Source organism: Zeus faber, assembly GCF_960531495.2.
Source record: "Zeus faber genome assembly, chromosome: 15".
Taxonomy (NCBI): Eukaryota; Metazoa; Chordata; class Actinopteri; order Zeiformes; family Zeidae; genus Zeus; species Zeus faber.
The window spans coordinates 17,940,635-17,963,674 of record NC_137194.1 but is presented as its reverse complement, the minus strand read 5'-3'; the positions used below and the strand labels follow the sequence as shown (position 1 = coordinate 17,963,674).

At 42.6% G+C, this 23,040-nt stretch overlaps 1 protein-coding gene across 4 annotated transcripts; it reads right to left on the bottom strand.

Annotated features, from left to right (window-relative positions):
* Positions 1-1,071: 1,071 nt before the first annotated feature.
* Positions 1,072-22,522, bottom strand: kdm5c (lysine demethylase 5C). Of its 4 annotated transcripts, none has more exons than XM_080015149.1 (30): positions 22,210-22,522; positions 19,636-19,692; positions 19,328-19,475; positions 19,142-19,219; positions 18,912-19,034; positions 18,602-18,772; positions 18,335-18,469; positions 14,738-14,794; positions 12,655-12,778; positions 12,081-12,370; positions 11,806-11,964; positions 11,060-11,179; positions 10,799-10,957; positions 10,216-10,397; positions 9,938-10,100; positions 9,703-9,822; positions 9,383-9,577; positions 8,852-9,033; positions 7,851-7,975; positions 7,604-7,751; positions 7,411-7,501; positions 6,479-6,861; positions 5,937-6,075; positions 5,568-5,747; positions 5,307-5,435; positions 3,820-4,581; positions 3,649-3,691; positions 2,968-3,167; positions 2,643-2,825; positions 1,072-2,088 (listed from the first exon to the last, which is right to left on the bottom strand). In XM_080015149.1, the coding sequence occupies exons 3-30, from the start codon at positions 19,469-19,471 to the stop codon at positions 2,080-2,082; spliced, it is 4,794 nt and encodes a 1,597-aa protein (XP_079871275.1). In that variant the 5' UTR covers positions 19,472-19,475; positions 19,636-19,692; positions 22,210-22,522; the 3' UTR covers positions 1,072-2,079. The 4 variants fall into 4 exon arrangements, with proteins under 4 accessions (XP_079871275.1, XP_079871274.1, XP_079871273.1 ...); XM_080015148.1 differs by lacking the exon at positions 22,210-22,522 and adding an exon at positions 21,558-21,688; XM_080015147.1 differs by lacking the exon at positions 19,636-19,692.
* Positions 22,523-23,040: the final 518 nt, after the last annotated feature.

Sequence of the window (23,040 nt, the reverse complement as noted above, 5' to 3'; positions counted from 1 at the left end):
CACATGATGTAGAAGAAAACGCGATTCATGAGACCGGGCCACCTTCTTCCATTGCTCAGTGGTCCAGTTCTGACGGTCACCTGTCCATTGTAAGCACTTTCGGTGGTGGACAGAGGTCAGCATGGAGACTGCAAGCTGTGATGCACTGTGTGTTCTGACACCTTTCTATCATAACAGCATTAACTATTTCCAGCAATTTGTGCTACAGTAGCTCTTCTGTGGGATCTGACCAGACGGGCTGGACTTCACTCCCCATGCACATCAATGAGACCATGGGCGCCCATGACCCTGTCGCCGATTCACCGATTGTCCTTCCTTGGACCACTTTTGGTAGGTACTAACCACTGCATACTGGGAACACCCCACAAGACCTGCTGTTTTGGTGATGCTCTGACCCAGTCTTCTAGCCATCACAGTTTGGTCCTTGTCAAAGTCACTCAGATCCTTACGGTTGCCCATGTTTCCTGCTTCCAACACATCAACTTCAAGACTGTTCACTTGCTGCCTAATATATCCCACCCCTTGACAGGTGCCATTGTAACAAGATGAGAAGATGAGCAATGTTATTCACTTCACCTGTCAGTGGTTTAATGTTGTGGCTGATCCGCACGCACGCACGCACGCACGCGCACGCACGCACGCACGCACACACACACACACACGATCCTTTGAAGAAATTATACTTTTCTGGACAGACTTTGGAAACAAATATCTTTATCTTTAATGACATGAAACTACATAACGAGCCTGAGCTGAATTCAAAGTAACCATGATGTCCTGTGGTGCTATTAAATTTCCTTATAAAAACAAGGAATACTCAAAGGAATGAGTAACTTGACCACCAGCTCTGGATCAATGTTTCCCTAAGTACTTTAACATTTGCACAAAATATAATTTTACCATTTTAACTTGAAAGTACTCTTGAATATATTGTTAAGTTCTACAACCTACAGCCACCTCTGTGTGGTATCGATGTCGATTTCTAATGATAAAATAAGACAAATCCAGTGTTAAAGGCTGCAAAAGGATATTCCAACCAATATAGTGGAAAAAATAAGTCATGATATCCTAAACAATTCTAAACCTTTATTTTCTAACAAGAGTGAAAAGAAACAAAAGGCAACATTGAAATGAAAAGTTTATACACAAACTCACGACAACTGTGTGTCTGCAATATCAATAACAATAATAATAATAATAATAATAACAATATTATCCTTCGAACCCAGAAAACAATAAGATGTGATAAAGTGAAGAGTTACTTATGTTTTACAGAGAGTGGGAGGGGAGGAAGGGCGCAAAAAGGGAATGAAAAGCCAAAAGTCAGATTGAAAGGAATAAAAACCTGGAGTCCTGAGGAGAGAAGCTAAATAATAAAGCAACACATGAGGACAGGGAGGGGGGAGAAAGAGAGAAAAGTCAACCATTTTGGGAAAGTAGCACCAAAAACATTAATGCCTGTTTTTTTACACTTCCCAAAACACTCTCAACGGTCTTTTTGAAAACGAGTCCCCTTTTAAAAACGGCGTCCTGGAACATAAGATTCAATACAAAAAGAAAAAGTACACGTGTAACCGGTGGGGGTTGTTTTTTTTTTTGTTTTTATTTTTTTTCCTTAACCTATTGCCTGTCGACACCTCCTGCCAGAGGCGAGCGGTTGATTTCATGCCCCAACAGAACTGCAGAAAAAACTCAAAAAGTTCAACCGTCTTCATCCAGATTCGAAGAGTCGGCTTCAGTTCAACAACAGCACAGAGTTAAGACCAAGAGACTCTGTGAGGGTGGGGGGGGGCAGAGGGTGGAGCTGGGGGGCAGAGGGTGGAGCTGTGGAGTGGAGGGTGGAGCTGGGGGTGGGGGGGGGGGGGGGTGAGGGTGGATAGGACTGAGGCAGTGGAGTGTGGATGTATGGGCTCAGAATTATCACCACACTGTTAGTGTTTGGATACACGAGGGGGGGTGGGGGGTTAGGGGGTGTCCTGCATCGTTCTATATCTTGACACTGTCTCCTGGCACAGAATCGCTCTGTTCCTCTTCCAAAAAGTCACCCATTCTGTCTCCAGAGCTCCAGCGCTGACCGGATCACAAAATCTGGGACAGCGCGCACGCGCGCACACACACACACGCACACGCACACACACACACACACACACACACACACACAGTTAGGCCTGAAACCATTTAATCTACAAAGACTAAACAGACAGAAAGGAGGGATGGTAGAAAATATACACACACACACACACACACACACACACACACACACACACACACACACACACACACACACACACATATATATATATATTTTTTTTTTTTGGGGTTATTTTCAGTTTAGTTTTATAGCCCCACTGACATTGTATTAAATAATTAGTTGGTATTCATGCATGCCTACACTGCTTGCTTCTCAGTTTCTATCATGTTTTGAAACAACGTAAGCTATAAAGTGATTTAATTTAGCAGCGACACCCGATGTTCATCATTCACTTTGAAGGAATAATGAAAGGTTTCTAGGGTCTAGTATTAAAAAGGTTCAGCAGAGTCGGCTAACTTTGTCAATACTGCTGCTATATTTACTAAATCTAACTAATAATTACGTTCCCAGTATGACATCCAAAAAAGGGAATAGGAGGTGATGTTGTCACCTCTGGATGGAGGGTGAGGTGAGAGGGGGGACTGTGGCTCAGGGGCCGAGTCTTCTTGGACTCTGAGCCGTCTAGGGAGCGGGGGCCTTCCTCCGGCCCCACTCCAGTCCGGTGGCTCTTCCTCTTCCTCCTGGATTCCTTGGCTCGCCCTCGACCGACGACCCTCTGCTCCTGCAGCTCGATCTGAGAGGGAAGTAAGAGAGGAGTGTGAGGACACGAGCAGCGATTCACATTTAGAAATCCAAGCATAATCTGCATTTAGAAGCTTTTCCAATACAGCCAACTTCCACTCTCTAGGTTCAATCGTAAACAGTTTGTCTGGGACCTGGATGAGCGTGTGCAGCTTCTCTCTGGGCGGCAGAGCAGCGGCCTGCAGGACTCTGTGGATGATGAGCGTCTGGTCAAGGGAAACCTCCAGCAGGTCTCCCTCCAGCTGCAGCTCCTCCAGCTGCTCACTGGTGGCCGGGGAGAGCGCCACCAGCTGGCCACGCAACACCGGCAGCAGGGGCAGCAGCGAAGCCACGCCTACACACACACACACACACACACACACACACGATCAGGTGATTCGGAAATACTCTGTTGTATGTGTATGTTTGGCACACAACATGTTTGTGTTGCCACTAAAACCAGTTTAGTAGTCGATCGTCATTCAGCCTCATCAAAATACATTAGCCTTTCAAAAGAAGATTATCTCCCACGTCAGAAGGATTTGGCTGCAGGTTGCAGTACAGGTGTGTTTTTGTCTGCATGTCTTTGTATTTTGATTTTACTGAATGAGAACTGAAAACTGTTGGTAAACTACTTGGGGGATATATTCGCTATATAATTACTCTGTTAATCCCTGTATTCTATTGCCTAATGCACAGTATTGTTTACGGTTGACACTTGAAGGGTTTTGTACTGTCCATACAATGTTTAAAAAAATAAAAATAAAATGATTATATTTTGGTGATATAATGTGTCCTCCTGATTTAGTATGTATATAAACATAAAGAAGTTTTACCTGTAACATTTGACTTCTTACTGAGGCCATTTTCACATTCAGCCTGTGGGTAAACACAAGTATCTTGTGAGCTGGGAAAGCATCCCGGTAGGACAGCAGAAAAGTGGACATTCATTTGATGTATTCATATATTCTTAATAATGCGATGGCCATGGTATGGTGTTTTTTTACCCTTGTTCCATTCAGCTCCTTGGTGCTCTTCTTGGGAGAGTCTTCCGTCAGATCAATCATCAAATCGTCCCCTTCCCCCCCCTCTGAGTCTGACAGCACAATCACTGAGTTCTCTTTGGGGTCCTCCCTTGTCTCTTCTTTCTTGTCCTCCGCCTCGTGGTGGAGGCTTTCTTTCAGCTCCTGCAGCTTCTTCAGCGCCTCCCGGAGCTCAGCGGTCTCCAGCGCATCCTTGGCCCGGCCCTGCCAGGTGATGGCCCTCTCTGTCAGACACTGCAGCGCCTCCCCTTCAGGAAGACGCACCGGCAGCTTCTGCAGTGCCACCAGCAGCGCCAGGATGGTCTCCAGGCGGGGGCGCCGCGACCGCTGGCACCGCGGGCACAAAAAGCGTGAGTCCCAGTCCCACCAGCAGAGGGGGTTGACCATTTGTCCCGAGGAGGGCAGGAGAGAGGGGAAGGTGACGCAGCCGCCATGGAACCAGTCTTTACACAGCTGGCAGCGTAGCTGGGGGGCGCGTGGCGGCTCACTGCACACACACACCGGCTGAGGGGACGTGGCTGTGTCGCCGTGTTTCCCGTTAACATTTCCGTTCTCCTTTACGGGGTTGTGCGGGGGACTGGATGTGTCCATGGCCTCCTCCCACCTCCCGTTTTCCTTATCCTCCCTGTGAGCTGCAGTGTCAAGTCCGGCTTTGCATATGTTCGCTTTCTGTAACCTCAGTAGTGCCTCCTTCTCCTGGTGCTCCCCTTCTTTGAATGCCATCACCTTGAGTGGAGGTACAGATAGTAAGCGTACAACATTTACACAACATGTTCTGGCACACGGAGAAAATTAATACAAAGATATTCTGGATGAAAAAAAATATATATCAAATTCACTTCACAGATGTCAGTGCAAATAAATCAGTTGATGCAGTCCACCAAATCAAGACTGTCACCTATTCATCGTGGAATACAAAGTTTGAGATCTCCCTGCAAAATCAGTAAGGGTCAAAATTACACAAACATGTTTGCATCCAAATTACAACAGGGGAATTTCAAACAAATATGAGAAATGTCAGTTAATAAAATGTGAGTGTCCATTAACTGTCCAGGAAAATGAACTGACCGATAACTGACTGATCAATGACAATAAATGTCTCTTCTGCAATAGGTAGATGCATTATTACCATATTAGAAGTAAAATTTTCTGCCACTATTATAGTGGCATAAATGACGCAAAAAGACTTCAATTATCATGCAATTATTTGCATGATAATTGAATTGTCAACAGCAATGTAATGACCGTGAAAGACATAGATACTTTTGTTGTTTGTGTGTGAAAAGACAACTTGAACATCAACTGTGATAGGGTGATGCTAGGTTGGATAATCAATTGGTGAGCTATTCAAATTGAGTGAGTTCAGACCAAGATGCTCTGATCTCATGCTCAAGTCAGCCTGACCACACGCTGGTGTAAACAGGGTCAATGTCTTGGATCAATACACTCACGATCGCTCCAGGGTCCCTCAGGTCCTGTGCAGAGAGGCCAAGTGTGTTGGTGTCAGAGTCGTCCAATGGGTCGTCCAGCGGCTCTGTCTCCTCCATTTTCTCCTTCCTTTTCGCACACGGACACAAAACCTGTGGGGGGATGGGGGGGGGTGTAGTTGTTAAAACCGTATCGATGGCAATTGTATATCGTGTCTCATGTGTCTACCTTTGGTTGACAGGAATTCGATTTGTGCGTGCTTGGTACATGGTTGGTTTTCTGACCTCCAGAAGGCTGTGCTGGCTGCTCTTCTTCAGGAAGGTCTTGCTGGCTTTGTCCCTCCAGGAGTGGGCGCTGGCCACCTGCAGCTCCAGCTGCCGCAGCTCCTCCATGCACACCGGTAGATCTCTGCCGATGGCCACCAGGCCCTCCAGGTCATCCAGACATGGATAATGCTCCCCGTTCTACAACAGAAGAGAAAATTTGGTGGAAGACCGCCTTCTGTTTCTAATAGCGGGGATTCCGACTTTTAGTCATCACATGTGGGGTTAGTAGCTAAATTATATGGAAAAAGGTCCTCTTTTTTTTTTAAGAGCCATGTAAGGAGAAAAATCTCCTGATTCTAGGCGGTTCTTAAAGAAGATCAATTTTACCTGGATTTCCTCCAGGTCCGTGACCCAGGCACGTGCTCTGCTCAGACAGGCCTGAAGAGAGAGGATGTTGGGCAGTGTGACAGGGATCAGCTGAGCTTCATTCACTATGGCCTCCAGCGTAGACAGAGGGTGCTTTTGCCTACAGGAGATCACCATGGAGACACAAGATCAAACTATAGAGAATGTAGTCGACAGGGACCTCCTGATTGGGACTCATAGGGGTGTATGCAGTTTTACAATTATGAAATAATTCGATCTCAATTTGATATCAAATGTTATCAAATTTATTGAATTGTTTTGTCAATTTATTTTATAATAGATTATAGAAAAATAATCTCTCTTTCTCTCCCAAAGAGAATGTACACATCCTGAGTCACACACAAAATCAAAATCATTGAAAAACTTGAAAGTGTTGGTCAAAAATTTAAAAAAAGATACAACTGCTGTAGCTGTTTACAAATGTAATAAATACTAACTCAAGAGTCAATGTTGCAAGTAAAAAAAAACAAAAAAACCCCACAAAGTCTTTTGGTTCATCTCACCGCTGTTCTAGACATATCTGGGCCTTCTCCTCCCAGCGCTCTGCGATTGTGAGCAGCTCCTGCAGCTCCGCCATTGCCGTCTCCACAGAAACACTTTGTGGAACGTTGCAGCCAGCCTCCATCAGGTTCCTGAGGACAGCCAGGGTCACCTCCTGTCTCTCCCCACCTTCAGGAACCAGGGTGCGTCTCACTTCCCGCAGCCAGCGGCCCTGCTCCTGCTGACCCCTTAGCAGGTCACACTCTGGGACCTCCACAGACAGGCGGGCCCCCTCCTCCAGCAGGGCCTGCAGCTGTTCCGGCGCTGCCGAATCCCTCCTCCAGTCCCGGTCGCTGACCAGAACCTGAGCCCTGCCCTGGAAGTCCTCCACTGTCTGAAGGATGACCTGAGGAGAGGAATAAGGTTGATTCAGAACAGCAAGGATGTAAAGAAATATACATGCTCTTGAAAACCATGACCCCAACACGTTTTCCCAATCACAAAATAACATTAAATAAATGTAATTTATGGATGATAAACAGGCAGGTTGTAGTTTGTTGTTTCATGATCACACCCTGCTATGTATTATGGTAGTGGAACAGTGGTACCGAATTTATATGTTGTTGTTGTATCTTGAACTGTGATTTGAAGACATCTCAACTTTAAACTAATAACATTGATATATTGGTATGTTAATGAGAAGGCTGGGGTTAAAATAAATAAATATCAATACTATGATAAAATTCAATTCTATTTACATTTCTGAACTAATTTAGTCAATTGTAATATCAGCAATTTGTTTGGAAGTTATTCAACCACTTTCGGCTTAAATTAAACATTCTGCTACTAAGGGTGTCGAGAGTCACAAATGTATTCATTATACGTATTCATTATTTTTTTAAGCAGACCACAACAGTTTGGCATAATTTAAGTTGGACTTAAAGCTTCCTCTTACCTGCACCTCCTCCAGCTGGCTCATCACACAAGGCAGGTTCTGCATCGTCTCGACTAGGGATTTGAGAGACGCTAAAGTCATCTTGGCTTCACTAAAAGGAAGCAGCACAGAAGGGGAAGTGCACATTGAATCAATAATTAGGATTATTGCGTTGTTAAAACTGGGTGGCAGGTTTCGCAGGTTTCGGTCTTACCTGGTGGTCAAGTTACCGAGGAGTTCAGTGCTGGTCTGCTGGCAGCGCTGTATGTCTTTGAGAACAGTGTTCAGTTTCTGAAGGAGCTCATTGTCAGGAAACTTTTTGTCCGCTGCCTCCTTCTTCAGCAATTCCAAATCAGCGACCGCTAAAATTCACAAGATATTTAGTTCCTGATCACTGTCGGTCAACTTCATCATGTGTTGGATTAAATTGAATTCTTCAAGTCAAAGCATTCATTTTTTACCTATTTTGTTTCCCTCTTCTTGCTCAAGTGCCTCTTTCACTCGGTTGGCCCAGGAGTCAAAGGACTCTGATCGAACCTTCAGCCGGTGTAACATGGCCAACAACTCATCCAGAGTGTATCTGTACCTGCATAACACATGGAGAGCGGAGGCGAATCAGAACCTGCTCTGTTGTCACCATGTTGAAGAATGTAGTAGGGCTGAGCAGACTTTTTGGGTCAAATGTCCCATTTTCTGACGATATTTTGGGGATCACAGACGAGAAATACTCATTAGTAATGTGAATATTATGACAAATCATGTAGTGCCATTGATTTGAACGGCAAGAACAGTCTATGAAGTTCAATAATTGCATTTCTTGACTATAATGCACCCGCTAATACACTAGTTAACTACAGTATATCCCAATATTATGCTAACCAAAGTCCCAGACAATATCTAGTCTCATTTGACAATATTTATCAGTATACTGATATTTTATACATAATGATAATTGCGAACTTTGACCAACTTTTAAGTACAGGTACTCCTCACTTTATGACCTACCTGTGTAACAACTGTTTGGACTTACAACCAGCTCTCTGACCAGTCTGTATTGTACACGGTATTGTATACCGCTGCGTGCGCGGCGTCAAGCATCTCATTTATATACTATATACACTATATATACACTGCATACATCTCATCTCGTGCCCATTCTCAGTCTCGTTCCCGCAGTCTGTCAGTATTCACTACACTAGCGTTTCTCAATTGCTACGGCCCCTTACCGTGAAATAACACGGGTCCTCGCTTATCGACCAATTCACTTAACGACCTGGTCCTAGGAACGGAACTTGGTCGTTAAGTGAGGAGTTCCTGTATACTATTTGATGTGAATTACAAAAAATGTTCACGGAACAAATTCAATCTAATACAGAAAATAACTGAAATTAATTTGTGATCAAAGCACGCGGTTTTCAAAGCATACACTGAAAACAGACAAAGATGGGGGGGGGTGCTCTACCTGAGGTAGAGTTTATCAGTTGGGCAGTTGCACAGGTCCTGAGTGTGATACAGACACACCAGCTTCTCAGGGCAGTTTGAACACGCCAGAGCAGAGAGGAAGCAAGTGGTCTTGCATTTGTCACACTGTCTCTCGTCATCTGGCAGCAGCTCAAACGCCTCCCGCTCTGCTTCAGTGATGCCCTGGAGCAGGGAAACAAACAACGAAACTATTGCTTACATTTTCAAAGAGACACCTAAATCTTTTTCAGGTATATCATTACTATATATTCCATGTTATTCATCTTTATTAATCTTAGTGGCCTTTTATTATTCCGAGGTTCCGAGACAGTTTTTTTTATTCTCACTTTTGTGTTTACTGTTTACATTTACTGTGTCTTAGTTATGTCTTTGCTTCCTTCAATTCTGACTGGAACCAAAATTCCCCCCTGGAGGACAATAAACACTTTTGAACTGTGAGGAAAAAAAACAAAAAACAAATGAATTATCTTGCTGATAAACTGCAAATAAATGGATCCGTCTTGTGCCTCACCCTTTCCATCAAACCCTTGCGCAGCTTCCTCTCCTCTTGGACAATGATGAACATTTCCCGGTGTGTGGCGGCTGCCAGGTTGAGATCGAGCCTTTCTGGGCAAGCGGCCATTTTACAGGTAAGCTCCTCGTGGGAGAACACACAATACCGCCGCAGACGGCGGTAGTGCTCGATGCAGGAGCGACCCGACGGCAGCTGAGAGCCACAGAGACAAGGAAGAGGAGAGGAAGGACAGAGATTTCAGTTATTATACAGGCTTGATGGAGCCGGGAATAGAAAAAGAATGGAAAGAACAGAAATGGAGAGAATGGAATGGCTACCCAGTCGGCAGTGCAGAAGTTGACAGCTTCGGCAAAGTTGTATCCCTGGTTGAAGCCGCTGTGGTAAGCTCTGGGGAAGGTGATGACAAACTCGCCAGCACACTGGTTTGTGCGCACCACCTGCACATCAAACACATCCACTGAAAATCACATTACTTAAACAAAACCGATTTACTTGATGCAGGTGTGCTTAAAGGAAATGCATGTGCGGTGTGTGTCTGTGTGACTGTCTGACCGGCACTCCGTGAGCCATGAGGATGTTTGGGTTCATGATGGTGACCAGCTGGTGGAGTAGGTCCGGCTGGTACTCAAACAGTTCTGGTGTCAGCTTCTTCATCACCCCCTCCAGCTGCTCGGCCGCCACGGAAGGAACCCCGTACCAGGTCTTGGGTTCCCCCCTGTACAAGTACGGGAACCATGACGTTCACTTTTATCAAAGTCACACTTTAATAACTAAATATTATTTGTGGAAAGCAGCAATAATTCCAGCTAAAAACAACAGCAAAAGGTTACCAGTGCAGGTAGTTGATGGAGTAGCTCCAGTGGTCCTCGATGTGCCAGCAGAAGGCGGAGAACACCATACCCACGTACAGCCAGGGAACCTTCATCCCAGAGATGTCTGCATTGATGTGGCACAGGACCGACTGCTCCAGCACCGGCATCACGTTGAGGTTCCAGCCGCTGCGGGCGTATTCCTGAAAATGGTAGGATGAAAAGTGTGATCAAACTTAAGAGCTGTCACATTAATTATATCATTGCCTGTTAGCAATATATGAGATGATCATTTAGTACAATTATTATGATTCCGCAGCCATATGTTTACATATTATATATATCCAAATTTAAGCTGCATTTAACCAATGTTAGAAATGTTGCATTAAATGCAAATCAACTGTCTACCCCAATTTTTGTTCCAATATTCAATGTCAATAAATGGCTCTCCATCTCTCTTAAGGTGTGTGTGTTTAACTACAAAATTATAAGATTATACTAAAAAATTGGTTTACAATTATGTGTATTACAGTAAATCATCAACTAAAATGTGGTGACAGCCCTGATAAAACAGTTTTTTAGAAAGACGTGTGTATATACAGACCTCCTCTTCCTTTGTGAGGTTACTTTTCCCATTGTTCATTGGGAAGCCACTCCCAAACTCTTTAGAGTGTATATCTGCTCCATATTCCACGGTTACATCCTCCTCTATGCTGCTGACAAGCCTCCAGAACTCTCTCTCCACCAGTTCTGTGGGAACCATCTACACAGAACACCCCCACCACAGAAAAAGATTTAAGCCACCGTTATCTATGCCAGTCACAGGGAGTTAATCTTAAAAGTGCTTTTATGTGGGCGCACGTACATGGACAGGCATGTTGAAGTAATCTGCCTTGAAGGCATCTGCCATTTCCCCAAAGCTCTGCAGGGTGTACTCTCGTGTGGCCTGCTCAAAACCAAACGCTTCGGAAGGCTTCTTGCACTCCTACAGAGTCAGAAAAAGAGGTGTGCGGTGAGACAGGTCTTCTTAGTCCTGAAAAGAGCCACCAATTTGTGGGCCGGCTTCATGGACCAATAGTTGGTTGGGGTGAAACAATATATCGAGGCATTTTGCTGCACAGAAACATGACATATATACAGTGTGGATCTGAAAAATGGAGTGTGAATGTAGACATTTTTAATTTCTATGATTTAAACACTAGACAGCAGAATCACCAATCCAACCCGATCGCCATTGACTAAAGACTAGAGAAACCGAAACCATAGAATAACCGTGATACATCAAGTAGAACATAGCATCCATAGTTATATGATATCAGCAGAAAAATAGACAACAGAGAGCTTGAAATAGGTACGGCTGTTAGATTAGCTAAAAGCCAAACAACAGTTGACAAATGGATTTGCGCTTCCTGCAATGAGTCAGCTGGCAACATTTTTCTTGTTTTTTTTTTTTTTTTTTAATAATCTTAAAATCTAAGAAATGTAATTTAATTAATTCAGAACTGCAGTCATCATTGGTTTCCATTCAAACTTTGCTAAAAATATGGTGAGTGTGTGTGTGTGCATATATATATATATATATATATATAATTTGTTAATGTTTCCACTGACCTCTGCCACACACTTGGGACAGCGCCAGTTGCCTTTAGGGGGATCGGTGAGCGGTGGCAGCAGACAGAATGTGTGGTAGTTATCGTCACAGCCATCGCACAACAGCAGTTTCTCATCTTCGTCTCCACGGCCACACATTCGGCACACAAAGGAGTCCACCTTAGATCAAAACATTGAAAATTAGAAATCCAATTAGTTCCAACAGAGGAGATTTAATGTGTTTTTTTTTTTGTTTTCTCCAACCCCAACCAAGATACCTCCATTGCTGTACTTACAAACTGGGGGTTGTTGAGGTTGCGCCTCAGCCTCATGGTCATCTTAGTGCAGGGTCCATCTTCTTCATGTTTCCCCTCCCGCGCGGGTTTCTCGTCCTCAGCCTTCAGCTCCTCCTTCTTCACTTCAGTCTTAACTTCCATACTAGGGAGAGGCACGGAGGGGCTGGATGTGCTCCCATCGCACGGTTTCTCTTGACCCTCCACCGACTTTACTGTTACCAGGGCATCACTGGGAGGAGCAGCTGCTGGAGGTACATCCTCCCGAACAGTAACGGTCTGAGGCAGCTCATCTTGAAAGAAAAGCAGTAAAAAATGTTCGGCATCAAGGACGGCCCGGAAAGAACTTCCTCAAAGGTTACTAAAGTGCCTTTAATCCAAGCAATAACCAGGGTGAATATGGCCGAACAAAGTTCACCGTGCTCAGTTGTACCAGTGAGGGGTTTCATTTAAATTCAACCACAAGCGCCAATGGCTTCAATTTTTCCCCCGTCTCTCGTCTGCCCCAGGGCGTGTAATGCCCTTTGAGAGTTTAACTCTGAGAATAGTACATACAAATGATGTGGCGCATCCCTACCTTTCTTTCTGATGCTTTTGTCTCTTGCCACCAAACCTAACCCCATCATTTTTGGGCCCGCCCCGTAGATCTGCAGCTTCTTCAGCTCTGGATTCTTCTCAATGTCCTCCTCCGTAGGCTCAGGCTGGAAAAGTAGAATTGACGGTCAGACTGAGGTTGTGGACTGTCTACAACTACTCTCCAGAGCACACAGAGAGCAAAGCAAGGTTCTAGGCCAAGGACAAAATCAAGAATTACAACACAAGAGCATAACATTGCATGACCATTAACGGTGACACTGGGTTAGAAGGGAAGGGAAAGGTTAGCCTACTTCAATGTAAAAGTTGAAAGGTTATGACCAACCACCATTAGAGAGTAACCACCACCAACTACAACCAAACCATAGAGAAAACACTTACCGTAACACATTATGCCAGAATATGCAAGGTTAAATAGGGGGTAGACTTATTTAAAAATGACATCCAAAACCCAGTATTACAAGTAATACATAACAATAAGCTCATGCTTGAGGGCACATTTTTCAAATAAATGCTTGATGGGTTGATGTGACTTGTGTGTTTGGGAAAACTTGTTAAGCTCAACCTACTGGCTTTTTAAAAAGTGAGAGATGCACTCCAACAGAACACATGCAGCCACACAATAATGCTGCACCAGTGAGCAAACAGCAAAGACAAAACAGCAAAGCGCAAAGGCACACAATCGCCCAAGCGTGTAAGCAATAAAAGAGAAAGTACAAGTGACAGAGAGAAAGAAAAGCAGGTAGATAAATTCACACAAGCTAGGGCCGTGAATCGCGTTATCTTCATTCTGTGTTAAACATCCAATGTTTAAGAAATGTATGCAAGTTTCATCACATGAAAATAAATGGCAAAATGGGATAGGGTATCAGACCGCCTCAAATATTGTCATGTTGTAAGAAACATCTTAGCATCATTAAAGGCCAACTCCAGCCAATTTATCCAAATGGTACATAGGGATGAGGTTAATAAAATTACACGTATTAGCTACATCATGGCAACGAGATAATTGAAGCCGATTCTCACCAACACTAGTAGTTAGCAATCGCTAGTAGAAGGGGTAAGGATAGTGTGCTTGTTCTACAGACAGAATAAGGGCAAGGAATTATTTTATTTCAAGGTGAGTGGACCTGCCAAATTCTATAACCACACATCTCTTTTTGTGCCGTTTTAAGAAATGTAAATCTTGACCTTTACATGGTACAAACGATCTGCCAGAAATGCATGTGTGTGACTGTGGAATGAATGTCTTGAAAAATACAGGAGGTTGCCGTAAATTTTGACTTGAATTGTAAACTGGAATTCCATCACAAATATGCTGACAATAATATCTTCGAATTATCATTGACAGATGATAAGCCATAACACTGAATTCTCCTCCAGACCGACAAGCTTGGGCCGCTAAAGGTCCAAGGTTTGAACTTAGATCAACGTTTAATATGCTACACTTAGTCCTACCCCCAATTGAATAATAAACTAAGAAAAGCTCTACTTATCCAGGAGTGGGAGTTAACACTAATACGAAACAATATTAACAGCTTTCACAACAAAAAACATCATCCAACTTGCCAGGACATTGACACGATTCTCATTTGGTGTTTTGGTAGCATACCAAATAGTTGAAGCAAACCCATGTAGAAGACAAAGGTTACACAGGAGGGAAATATGCTACATGACAGAATTATACTTCTAAGAGTTTCAAATTTGACCATGGAATCATCTCTGTCCAAGAATTCAGAAAATTTGACGTTTCCAATAATATGACGTACCTGTGACTTATACACAAAAAAGATACAGCAATGATATGCGTTACTAAATTACAAGTCTGACCGATCTATTTCATAGGAAAGGTGCCTATGACACTCAGAGCAAAAAATAAAAGTCATGTCGTTTTTGGGTTGGGTTTTGGTTTAGATTGGTCCAGTTGGCATGACTGTATACTTCTGAAAATGGGGGGTGGGGTGCTAGCAAAAAATAATAGTCTTGACATTTGGGGAGGGCGTGCGTATAGAAAGCGGCAGGAAGAAAGAAGGGCAGAGTGAGCTCATGTGCTGAAGAGGCAGTACCGCAGAGATGAGTTGCGAGCCAGTGGTGAGAGGATGGGGGGCCAGTTCCTCTGGACTCTGCAAGGGAAACAATAACAGCAACAACAAACTAAGAAAAGACGGGGAGAGGAGAGGACGAGAGTAGGAAAGAGCCAGGGCAGACGTGAACCAGAGATTGTAGGGCCACATCAGAAGAAAGGCAGCACTGTCTTTGTATTCATTTTATCATTCAGCCAAGACGTTCGGAGTTTGAGATTCCATATCCCTCAATTAACTAAACATGGTCAGTTGTGAAAGCATTTTCCATTTTTTTTTTTGTATTTCAACTCTCACATCCAAACTCCTTGGCAGCTTGGATACATTTATCATAGCTCTGTTACATTCTCACCATTCTTGTGGCAAAAAATTATTAAACGCCCTAAACTCTGCTAACCCTAATAAAAGTATATATAAAAAATAAATTATTCCAAACTTAATTCATTTTTATATGTTAGAAAATTATTTAAACATCAAAAGCTCAGAAAGTGTGATTTGTCATTGCAGATAAACTGCCATCAGTTTGAAACATAATGAAGTGTTTTGGTTATATAATGGACAACTATAGTAGTATTTAAGTATTTATCTCAACATTGCCGACAAATACAAAGCAGTCAGACTGCCCTCTTTCTTTGCAAATGTTACGCCATTTAGCAAGAACTAGTGCATGCCCGTTCAAAATGCAAGACTTTCTCAAACATTTTAATGGCATAGTTTACCAAAATGCAATGATTCAGTCCAGCGTCAAACAATGGAAGATGAAACTGCCGGTTAAAGTCATACACCAGGGGAAGACAGTCTTTGTGACTGAGTCGCAGAGCCCTGAGGCTCACTACTCGCCGTTTATTGAAGGTTTATTAATATTACACTTGTCGCTTGTCCAAATTGCACCAAATTCCAGACTGCACACCGACTAAATGTGAAGGAGATTGGATGAACATCTGTCTAAATACTCCAAGGACATACACACAGACATGCCTCCCTTTACAGTTAGATTTATGGCTAGAAAAGCTTTCAGAAAAGCCATGATCCCAGTTATTTGAGCTGATAACTATTTTGCAAAGTCGTTAAGACTCCATAGTTCTATTTTTCCTAATGATAAAGGGAATTTAAAGCTAATGCTGCAAGAAATGTTAATGTTCCCACATTCAATGTCAATAAATGTATCTTCTTTGTATGGTGTAGGTGTATTATTACACTATACTATAGTGAAGGTGTATTATTACACTATACTATAGTGAAGAAATAAGGTTACTCGCAATTTTGTGTAATGCAGTCAATGGCCCTACTAGAGACTGTAAAAGATTGTAATACAACCATTAAAAAAAAAATTATATATATAAAATTTTTGGTATTTAACGGTATTTAACTGTCAACAGCATTGAAAGAATAACATACAGTCCTGGATAAACATTGAGAATTTCTAGTCACCGGATGGTTGTGGTAAGCAATGAACTGACATTCTGAAATGAACCGCTTAAAAAAATCTTTTAAGAGATTTTTTTGGTTCACAACCTTTTCTACACAACTTGAAGTCATGAAAAAAATGCAATTAAAAATACAGAGGTGGCATTTAGAAAAAACAACTTGAGAAGGTTAAAAAAATAATAATAAAAAAGGTTCATGATACAAAAATTAAAATGCATATTTGTGTGCCTGCCCGGGAATAGGAAGAAATTCAAAGAAATGAGGGTGTTAAAACACAGAACCAGGAAGCAGGGCGCAAAAGCAGCGTTGTAGCCTGGAAGGACAAGGACAAACAGCAAGCATGCTAGGAGGCGTTCTTGAGTGCATCATCACATATTTCACATACACTGCTTTGTACTAAGAGACGATGACAAGGAGAAGAAAAAAAAAAAGGGCTAGGTTACCCACTAGTGTACACAACAATTTTCAGCCATACTATTTTGAAAGTTGCCTAATCTACCCTTCTGACCTTTTATGGTGCTAGTTATTTTTTAATGTTGATAGGCTAAAGGAGATGCTCAGTTCTAAGGGTTTCTACAGGTTTCAAACAAGTCTTAAGAAATTTTTAAGACCATTATGAATGCAATTTAAGACCTATTTCACTTCCATACTGGCAAAAAAAAAAAGTACGAAAGATATGAAAGAAATCTGAGTCCCACAGGTTTGAAATATACTTGTGGTGGACTACCGACACAAATTAGGGTTTTCAGAGTTCTCGTGAACGCAGCATCACTTCCTGCTTCGGAGTTCTTTCAACCAGAGATCCGTGTACGCCTCTTCTAATGTGATACCAAAGAACAAGTCCACTAGTTAATCGATCGCGGATGGGGTCACTCTTGGACGGATAAAAAAATAAAATAACATAAAATAAAATTGATGTGTAAAAAAAAAAAAAAGATCCTTCGTCAAAAAGCAAGTTGTTTTGAGTCCCTGATCTTTATAACCCAAAACATTTTTTAAGACCTGTAAAAATTGTATTTAAGACATTTTAAGGATGAAAATTCTGATTAATGGATTTTATGGAAACCCTAGTTTCACACACCCACGTTTGCATTTAGAATGTGGAAGCTTGAACGCATGCTCATTTGAATTTGAAATGGATTTGATTTGATCAAAATACTACCTCCTAAAATTAAATCAGCCAAAATTAGAACAGAATTCTAACAGAATTAGAACACGAAGTCTATTATTGGGGAGATAGCGTAAGTGATAAGCTGCAGTCAAGAGTTATTGTGAATGTGGCTGTCTATCACAGTCACTGGTGGAACAGAATCAGGACAGGACTATCCGACGGCCGACTTTCAACTTCTTGTAATTGCCAACTGACAAAATCCTGTCTGTAATAAACTTTGTGTACATCGCTATAGAGTGTTTACATAAAGAGATCTGTTATTGAACTCCATGCTGAAAAGGCATGAAAAAACAGTTTGAAAATCACTTTCAAGTTCTTCATTTGAAACCGGAACTTTATGACTGATTTGTTTGTCAACGTTGGCCCAAAATTCCCAGTTAAACACTGAAACTTTTAAATGAATATGGAGGAAACATAACCATACCAGAGGTCTGAAAATGAAAGAAAGTTTACGGAAAATAGTCTAGATTTACGTCAAGGCCCAAGTTATAAAATGATAATGAGACGTGGTGCGAGCAGCATGCCCTTTGACTGCAGGTGTTCATGGTGGAAAAATTTGACTTCAGTCAAGTCAATAAGGCCAAAAATATAGTTCAGAAATGTTAACCAAATAACTGCAGTAATCAAAGAGCAGAGCATAATGGTGTTAAAACAAAACTCGTAGGAACTTTGGAAAAGAGATCTGTGGCTGGATTCTCTGAAAATGATATCATGCATGTAACACAAACTACATTTGTTTATAATAACAGAAATGTATAAATTTTCACAGTGAGATTTGGAAGCAGCAAGGTTGATGACAATGCAGAAATCTTGGAGAGGAGCACTCTGATGTTAAGAATACCAGATGTAAAACCAGACAGGAGAGGCTCTCAGATGAGTTGATGAAAGAACCGCTTCACACAAGTTCAGATCTCAAACGGTCACATGGTTATAATAAACATAAGGGCACGTAAGGTACTCCTTGCTCAAGTGCCTATACTCACATCTGGCTGGCAGCGGTTCGCTCTGCGTCCGTAGCTGCTCATCTTGGATGGCTGGACAGACTGGCGCAAGGGGATGGAATGGGGCTTGTACTCTTTCTCCACGTCTTCGCCATCATAATGCTTCGGCTTGCAGTGCTAGAAATGTGTAACAGAAAGGATTTACGGCATGATAGTTGAAGAGAATGCGCTTCATCAATACACAATTTCTTTAAGTAGAAATTTATCAAGCGCTCCATAGAAGAAAAGCAGGAATGTATGTAGCACTACCGGCAGGCTGGTACCAGACTGGAACATTTCGAAGGGGTAGACGATCCTCTCGTAGTGCGAGCGCAGCAGGGAGCCAATGTTTTTGCCCGTGGGATAGCCGAGCCTTTGGGCTACACGCGCCCAGCGTCGTTCCTTACAAACCATCTCAAAGCCTCCTTCCTCTGTGACAATCTGTGCAAAATAACAATGCATTCATTACTTTGTTCAATCAGGGAAAATGTAAGACAATATAGGCAAGGTATAAGGAAAAGACCATTCACTTAAAAAGACCAGTATATTTGTTTGGATGAGTACAGTTCACAATGCAAACCTTGGAAAGGCTGAAAAGGTCAAGGATGCGCCTTTCAATGTTAGGAATTTTCAAAGAGGATTCCTGGATTTCCCAAAACTTGGCAATGCGGTCCAGATAATTTAACTTCACTCGTGTCTCTGCCTAGAGGTGGCAGAAAGGACAACTGATTGCTTGACAATTTTCACACTACACAAAAAATAGTACGTCAACAAAGCTCAACTATGAGGACTGAAATAAGAGGTACGAACCTCAAGCTCATTGAGCCTTTGGATACGTGGAGTGAAGTGGAAAGTATCCAACTCAACTGAAAACGGTGGTTGCCAGTCCTAAAGATAATAAAATAGTATGTCATTTTACAAACTGCAATGATCCTGCCAGACAATAACTTACAAACATTATCAAGATGAAATTCTAGCACATGGGTTAAGCTCTACCGGAGGCGGACGAATCTTGCAAATTCCAGACTTCTCTGCGATTGGACGGATCTTGGCGATGTAGCCAAGGGGATTTTGAAACTCCTCCCATGATGGTTCAAATACTGGGCACTCCGGGGGAGGCAAAAACTCTTCCCCTTCCATCGCCCTGCCAACAGAAACACAACAAATGAAAATCAAGTTGATGAACGCAAGCACACTCAAAATCAATTCATTAACATTCGATACAATGAATCTTTTTTCACAGAGCTCCATTTAGTTGGACTATATCAAACCGTCTGAAAGGGGACCTATTAGGCAAAACTCACTTTTTCAGTGCTTATGCTTATACAGCTGGGTCTCTGATGGGTCGGCTAATACACAAACTGCGAAATAAGACAACTCAGTCAGTTTTTTGTGAGCGTTCTAATTCAAAAGACATGTCCTGAAATGAGCCATTCAGCATTGCTGCCCCGATCGACACCACTGAGGGAGTCGTTCTAATTAGAACAGTACCCCATCTGAGTAACTCAATAAACAAATATTTAAAAGAGGAATTAATACCAACTGCCCATGAAGAAATTGCAGACGGTGGAAATGTAAGTATTTAAAAAAAAATTCTGCTGTGTTTCTTAAAAAAAAAAAAAAAAGTATGCAGTACATAGACTGTAGGCTGCTGTGCGTGATCTGCTTTGCGTTTCTCTGAACAAAATCAATAAAAAAATAGTGTTTTTATTGTAGATGCGTGTATTTATTTTCCGAAGTCTACATGAAAAAAAAAATCCCCAGGTCAGAGAGTCCCGGTGCAGTTTCCGCGTCCCACACGCTTGGAGCACGGCTACCAAAGTCGGAATGCACTTTTAAATTAGGCCTTGTAGCTCTAATATGAGTGAAATGTAACTGGATTGTTTATTTCTCGCCTCAAATTTGTCCAGAAACAGATTTTGGTGGACTGATAAAGTGAAATCAATGACAGTTACAGAGTAAATACAATGGAACCCCGGAAGCCATGCTCCAACACCATTGCCTCAAAGAACTTGTGGCCTCAGGAGTGGCTCCTCCCACAAAAGGAAAAAAAAACCTGTTGGTACAGGAGGGTATAGAGGTATGTTAGAATGCATAATCTGAGTGATATTTTCGGGGGACCTCAAGAGACCTATATTAACTTCTGTAAAAAGGAGCATAATTGGTCCCCTTTAAGATATCTGCTGCCTGAACTGTGTTTGTTGAAGTGCTGAGATCACATCACTGAGGACCCAAGTATCTTAGTCCAAGTATCGTTCTTGCCCAACACACCAAAAAAGGACAACTACTACACTACTTCACACAACACATAAAATTGGTGATAATAAAAGCTCATCGATGGGTGCACTTTATACAAGCAGGCTTTACGCCTGTGTGACATGTAAGCAATACTGTCTCAGAGAAAGAGCATATTGTTGCTTGTTATATGATGTTAGGTTGTTAGTTAAGTCCACACGCTTACGCCCTGGTCTTTAAGGATGTTATTCAGCCGTGAATTTAAGTTTAATTGTGAGATTACGTGTCCGCTAATTTCTCTGGACCAAGTTAGTTTTCACCAGTATGACACAGCCAGCACTTCACAGCCCAGGTCCGAGGTAAAACATCCGTAGTGGGAGGAGTTCTGCTGGTCTCTGCTTAAACCCCTTCCCCCAACATCCCAGACACAACAAAACAAACGCCATGCCCCAGTGAATCCAACAAGGCCCAGCAGCGAAAAAACCCCAAACCAAACCACTATTACACAACAGACGGATAAAGTGATGCTGACAGTCACCAAAACAAAGAAAAACTTTCTTATTATTTCTTTCGTATTACAAAAAAAAAAAAAAAATCGGTGTAAGTCATTTGCTAGGTTTGCTTTAAAAGTCACATTGCCTTTTCAAAATGTGGTCCACACCTGACAATGTTAACTTGATCTATATCAAGGTTGAATATGTTGGGGCTCAAAACAGCCACCTCTGCTCTCCACGGGCCCGAAAGACAAACAATGGCGTTGGAGCCACGAACACGACAACACAGGCCCCGCGGGGAAGCACGACTGTGGCGGCGCACGATCCGATTATGAACAAAAGAGAAGCCAGCAAACACCTCACAGTAGGAATGTAAAACGTCATAAACGACGCCCGGGACTGTTACCGAACAACACCGTATGCTAATGCTAACAACTCTTCGCTAGCGAGGTGAGGAGAGGCGATAACGTGGAAACGTTGAAGGACCGGGGTCTGACCGCGACATTGAGGATCCACGTAGTGACCCCATCCGTGGTGACTGAGTGACATTTGGGGGTTCCTCTGCTCAACCCATCCGTCAACGGACCCCAAAGCCCCTCCACACTCCATTACTACTCGTTCTATAAACACGTCCGCAAACTTGCATCACTTCCTTTTTTTTTCCCCCCCCCTGACCGTGTGAACTACTGATTCAGAGGTTTGTTTATCCGCAGGTTTATTGTCTGATTGCCAATTGTTTTGTCTTTTTGATGGTTTTTAGGTGTGTTGTATGTTGCCATTTTTTGTGATTGTTTTATATGTTTCCCAAAAAAAGAATTTTTGGGGGTTAATTTTATAGAGGCATTTTATTCATTTTTAAATTCGTGTAACTAGTATTATTGCCTATTGTTATTATGTGAGCTGCTGGAAATATCTGTATTCTGCTCCAGCTCGCGGTGATGCTGTTGAAGCTCTCGCTCGATTCAAGGCCTCCCATCACCCACTGCCCACGGTCTGGCTGTGGAACCAGCTAGCGCTAGCGGAGGAAACTTGCCATTAACCTAGATAGTAACGCTAGCGCTTCCAGGCTAACTAGCTAGCTCGCGATACAGCGATCCCTGACATCCATGGTTTCTAACCGGCTGGTTCGCTTCCGCCCCGGTCACTGACCCGCAGACACCTCGATGTCCCGGGGAACGCTAGGACCGGCTGTCCTTCCTCTCCCGCTGTTGCTGTTGTGGTGACTGGAGGTTCAGCTCACGCCAGCTGTGCTCGGTCCAGTTGGCTAGCCGCTGCTAGCTTGTAAAAGTTGGCCGTTGTTCGACCTCACTCCGCCATATATCCGGATCGATTTTGCGCATAAATGCGAGGTCGTCAACTACGTAGGCTTGTTTGACTTTGAGGGGCGCTCTAACGCCGAAATAGATGCGACTATTAATCAACTTGTGACCCGCATCCTCTCTGACTTAGGACCCATCCTGTCTTCCTCGACAAGACGCCATTTTAGCTTTTTTTCTCACGGCAGAAGCTCAACCTCAAGTCTCGAGACGGGCGGTGACGTCACAATCACGGAGCGTCACAACAAGCGCAGTGAAAAATTCTCCCGACGACACAAATAATAAGTGAAGCAAATAAACAAACGTGTGAATAAAACAAATAAACAAGAACGAAGAGAAAACAAATAAACAAACAAGGACCAAGATCAAAACAAATACATAAACAAAAAGATCGATAAAACAAATATATAAACAAAAAGATAGATTCAAAAAATAAATAAACAAGATTAAACCTAAAACATAGATAAACAAGAGGATAGATCAAACAAATAAATAAACAAGAATAGAGATAAAACAAATAAATAAACAAGAATAAAGATAAAAACAAATAGACCAGCCATACGTTCACTTTTTGCAATCTGTCAAAACACAATTTTTGTGAACCGATGTCACAAAAGATGCCTACATAACTGTCAAAGCAAATAGATACTGATGCCCTGATTAA